Source organism: Rhagoletis zephyria, unplaced genomic scaffold, assembly GCF_001687245.7.
Source record: "Rhagoletis zephyria isolate East Lansing unplaced genomic scaffold, Rhagoletis_zephyria_1.1 Rzeph_scaffold_26792, whole genome shotgun sequence".
Taxonomy (NCBI): domain Eukaryota; kingdom Metazoa; phylum Arthropoda; class Insecta; order Diptera; family Tephritidae; genus Rhagoletis; species Rhagoletis zephyria.
Window position 1 is genome coordinate 1 of NW_016183850.1, and position 5,406 is coordinate 5,406.

General features: G+C 39.0%; 1 protein-coding gene across 1 annotated transcript; it reads right to left on the reverse strand.

The window, feature by feature from the left end:
• Positions 1-3,492: 3,492 nt before the first annotated feature.
• Positions 3,493-5,296, reverse strand: LOC108382406 (longitudinals lacking protein, isoforms F/I/K/T-like). Its single transcript, XM_017638780.1, has one exon. It carries the CDS (start codon positions 5,201-5,203, stop codon positions 4,190-4,192), a length of 1,014 nt encoding a protein of 337 aa, XP_017494269.1. The 5' UTR covers positions 5,204-5,296; the 3' UTR covers positions 3,493-4,189.
• Positions 5,297-5,406: the final 110 nt, after the last annotated feature.

Genomic DNA, 5,406 nt, shown 5'->3' on the forward strand with positions numbered 1-5,406 from the left:
GAGTTAAGTATATTTTTTAAGCCCTCGACATAGAAAAAATGTATCGCCAAATACTAGTTCACAAAGAAGACCAAGATTTCCAGCGAATCGTCTTTCGCAAAGATCCTAATATGACTATAGAAGATTTGATCCTTGCAAAAATGCTGTTACAGCAACTCTGGATGGAGGGAACTGATTGGGACGAGAACATCAAACCCGGGGCCCTTCAAAAATGGGATGCCTTTTACGAAAATTTACCCAAAACTGAGAACATTAAAATTCCCCGTTGGGTACAGTATACCCCCGACAAACCCATCCAGCTGCATGTTTTTTCAGATGCCTCCGAAAAAGCCTTTTGTGCTTGCGTCTATTTAAGAGTACAAAATAGCGAAAACACGTTTTTATCGCATTTGTTAGCCGCTAAAAGCAAGGTAGCACCCTTACAAACCGTAAGTCTCCCACGGTTAGAACTCTCAGCACGAACGCCTTTAACGCAGCCTTTGCACGCTTCATCGGCCGTCGTGGCATACCTCACCAGATCCTCTCCGATAATGGGAAAACCTTCGTTGGCGCCCAACGAGCACTACAACGAGATTTCGCCACGTTCCTCAATGCAGCAGCTACAGGCGTCGCAGAAAGATATGCCCTTCATGGATTTTTATGGAAATTTATACCGCCATACGCTCCACACATGGGAGGTCTATGGGAAGCCGCCGTGAAGAGTTTTAAAATACATTTTACAAAAGTAGCGGGGGGTCAAAAATTCTCGTTTGAGGAACTCGCTACTCTTCTGGTTCGGATAGAGGCGGTCCTCAATTCCCGACCGCTCTCCCCTATGTCAGAAGATCCGCAGGATCCCCTTGTGTTAACCCCAGGACATTTCTTACGCGGAGCACCACTCCTATCACTACCCGAAAAAAACGTTGAACATCTTTCCTTGATCAACAAATGGCAAAGACTTAAGGCACTGCATCACCAATTTAGCATCCGATGGAAGAACGAGTACCTCAAGGAGAGCTGCATAAACGCTACAAATGGAAGCGCCCACAGCAGCATATAGAAGAAGGTGATCTAGTGGTAATAAAAGACGATTTATTACCCCCCAATGAGTGGCGTTTTGGGCGTGTAATCCAATTGCATCCGGGTCAAGATAAAAACGTTCGTGTTGTAGAAATAAAAACTCAAAATGGAACCATTACCCGAATGATCGAGTTCTCCGACTAAGTCTCGACCTCCGCCAACGCCGTGTCAGTGTGGCCAAAGGACCACACGGGCTGCCTTATCGACAGGCAACGTCACCGCACACACCGCAACATCGACACAGTCGAAGACCAACCGCCGCCGCGTACATTTTGGAAGCCTGCTCGCGTATTTTTTCTCTATTTTTTCATCCCGCTCTTGTTGTTCTCACAAAAAAAAATAAATATACTTTATATTATTATATTATTATATAAATATAATAAAATTGAATTTTGAATTAGTGCAACCAAAAAACAGTGCGTGTTATTAATTACGCGGTGAAGCTAACCCCGAAACAGTATGCTTTAAAAAACCCCTGTGTGGAATTTGGAATTTTTTGGTCAATATCCTAGGCTCGCCCAAGTCCATCAAAGTTCAATATGCTCAAAAAATAAAAATTAATAAATAAATTAATTAATAAATTTTTTTTTTTACTAAAATTGCAATAATCTTCGAAAGTATTAGTCCTACATAATTTGGTATATGGACCTTTTTCGCAGAAAATCGAAGTTAGCTAAGAATTTTTTTTTTTTTTGTACTTGAACTTTGATGGACTTGGGCGAGCCTAGGATATTGACCAAAAATTTTCACATTTCACACAGATTTTTTTTAAGAGCTTAATGAACCATATTTTGGCTCAATCAAAATTCTTAAAAAGCGGATTTTCGGTCCACGCTACTGTGTATGTAGTTGCAAATAAAACCATATCTATAACCTTCCTGTGGTAAAAACAAATAAGTGTGCAAAGTTTCGTGCGATTCCGTGTCGCGGTTCAAAAGTTATAAGGTAATAAACAAACAGACATTCACATTTATATATCTGTGCTCATAACCTATAACCTCCTAAGTCGACTTAAGAAAGAATGGTGATATATATGCTATCGTATTCTCCTCATAAGGTTAACATTACAATCCAAATCTTTAAAGCGTTTTTTCTCGAATTCAGGTTTTTCGACATAGGCGATTATTGCTTATGACCACAGCTATAAAGAAGACAATAGTTCATATAGTTATACATGGCGTATGAGTAACATTCTTTCTTAGTCATATTTCATAATAAAAAATTATAGCTTAAAAAACTAAAAACCTCGCCATTATAATTTCCATTCGTACTGTCATCAGGTATGTAACTTGAGAATAGAAATCGCTGCATCTTTTAGGCGCATCAATATTACATAGTTACGTCCCGAGCTATTAAAAGGGAGGTAATAATAAAAAAGAAATTATTACAACTTTACTTATCAATAAATTTTCTTCGCTAATAGCTTGATGTTTTTTTTTTAAAGAATAGACTTTAACACAAATTGAAAGAATTTAAGAAATTTTGTACTCTTAATTTTTTCTCTGTTAAAGTTTGCATTTTTTATTCACAATGCAAACTTAAAATCACAATAGGGGTATTCTCTGAGTCTTGCAAAGCCCTTGCACGGTGCACAGATTGCACGGATTGCACGGTAAAAACCGGTTTTCGTATGGGACAGCTTCGCAAACCGTGCAATCCGTGCACCTTGCAAGGGCTTTGCAAGACTCAGAGAATACCCCTAATATCTTACGAAAATGCAATCTACGACCCAAAATGAAGTTTACATGTTTCGCCTTTTTTTTTGTTACCTTAGCCTAGTCCCTACAGTGCTGATTCGAATAAATAGTAAGTTTAAGATTTTTTTGATTTTCAAAACTTTCTTACTTTCTGACCACACTCTTGCTTAACTCATTATTATTATTATTATTACGTTTGTAAACTTTAAACAGCCTTATTTTAAATTCCGCATTTAAACTCAAAATTGCACAACAAATAACTGATCTTATAATTCTTTAGTCCGTCGGAGTCGTACGAAAATGTTTTTTTTTTTATGAATAAGTTGAGGACCTCAGTTCGTGGAATATTTTTGATTCACCTAGCACCAAACTCGCAGTGCGTAGTACAGAAAAAGATAGATTTTTCGATGTTGTATCATCTCAGGCGATATAAATTTCTGCAGTTTACTATGTGACAGTGAATTTGAATTCCCCATTGTAAAGAAATTTCAAAGAATTCGTTAAGATTTAATTCGATTTCTTGCCGAATTTTCTAAAATGAAATAAATTACGCACACTTCCATTCTTTTACGAAATTTCTGAAGAAAATCTGTGAAGCAACGAAAATAATGCTGCTATGTGAAGAATATCTTTCAGAATTTTTCCAGAATTTTCTTTATTTTTCGTACAGAAATTTCTTTACGAGTTTGTGTCAACCCCTTCATATAATTTTCTTTGAAAATTCGTAAAAAAATCGTTACAGAAATCAGATACTCCTAACGATTTCCTTAAGATTTCGGGAATTTTGGTTTGCAGGGTACGCACTGTGAATAAGGCCAGCACACTGTATGGAGTAGTTTTGCATAAATACATACAAACATAAACTTCAATCATCACTTTTCATAATTCTGCAAAACTTTTTGTTCAAGCCTCCGATAATATAGCAGCTATTGCTTTTAGTCGTACTTTTTAGTGTCGTACAACATTCTTATGTATTAAATAATATATGTAACTACTTAAATAACTGTACTTAGATTTAACTGGACACACCACTACATTATAGCTGTCCTATTGCCACAAAAAGTATGTATGTTTTTAATGATGAAAGATTTTAAATCAATACATAAAGCCGAAATCGAATCGAATTGCTATGTTTAGTTTAAACCATAACTGGGCTCAATAATTTGAAAAAAAAAAATAAAACAAACTCTCAAAGTTAACAAAAATAGTTTCCGATTTTAGTCAACTACATTACACAAGTAACTATACATACATACATACAACACAATACGCAAATAGCAGGTTGCGCATACCTACATACATAAACGCGTATATATATATATACATTATGTACAGTATAAGGAAACGGCAAAGTTTCCGTAACTTGAATTGTACAAACAGCAACTTTTCCTCCCGCACGCGAAGCTCTTTTGCCATTGGGAATCATTGATTATTTATTTGCGCCCGCGCTTACTCTCCAACCCCGGTTTTTCCGGATGATGCTTCCGTACGTGTACGCCTAGATTGCCGCGTTGTTTCGCCTTGTACGAACAGTGCGGACATGGATGGCATGGTTCTTTGCCGCCACACTCGACATTCTCATGTCGCCGCAAAGTGGACTTCCAACGATATTTCTTGCCACAATGACGGCATACATATTTGGCATCACCGTCATCCGGATGCATTGATGAATCGCTCAGTGAAAGTTCATATGTGGTCGTTGTTGTGCCATCGACGCTTGCGCATCCTCCTTCTTGCTTTATGGGGCGAGTAGTTAGTATTGTATAACTCTTGGTGATGGTCGGTTGTTCGTGCAGTGTAATACCATCGGGTAGGATAGTCGCCTCAACGCTCGTCGTGGCGTCATCCTGTTCCTGCAGCTGTAATTGAGCGTGATGAGTGTGTGGATGGATGTGGTGATGAACTTGTGTTTGTTGCAAATGCTGAATGTGGTGGTGATGGTGCACAGCTTGCTCCGAGTCTTCGTCCACCACGCTGCCCATTTGGTGGGCCGCCGACGGCGCTGTCGTTTGGATGTGCTCCGTAATTTCGGTTGGTGCGAAACCAATGCCGATCTTTGTGCCGTCTGGCAATTCAATGTCATCGATCTCGGCATATTTCACTAAATCGCTGATGATGGCCGCAGATGCAGATGGATTATTTAGATCGATTTCGCTTATTTCGTATTTGGTACCCTCGGCCAGTTGATGATGATGATGATGTTGTGGCTCCTCCGCTTCGTGCGATTCCACAATCTGTACACTGCCGGCAGTTGTGCTTTGCGGAGTTATAATTTTTCCGCGCGAATACTTAATTCGCGATGTTAGTGGTTTTTGCTCGGCTATTTGGACATTTCTCAGGCCCATCAGATTGATTGTCTGTGTGTGCGGCGGGTGTGTCGTTACGATACTTTGTACTTGCGGATGCGACTGTAGCTGTTGTATTTGCTGTTGTTGCGGATGGTCCATAGAATGGCCATGTTGATGGTGTGATGGGTGCGCTTGCTGACTAAATTGATGCGGTTGAATAATAGTCGCCGCCGGCTGATGAGGTGCGATCGTTGTAGTCGCCGGTATTATCTTCTTCAAATTGATTAGCTCTAAGGGGAAAATCGAGGCAAGTAGCATACAAATTAGGTTAAGGTAAAAATCACAATTATATTACAAACAAA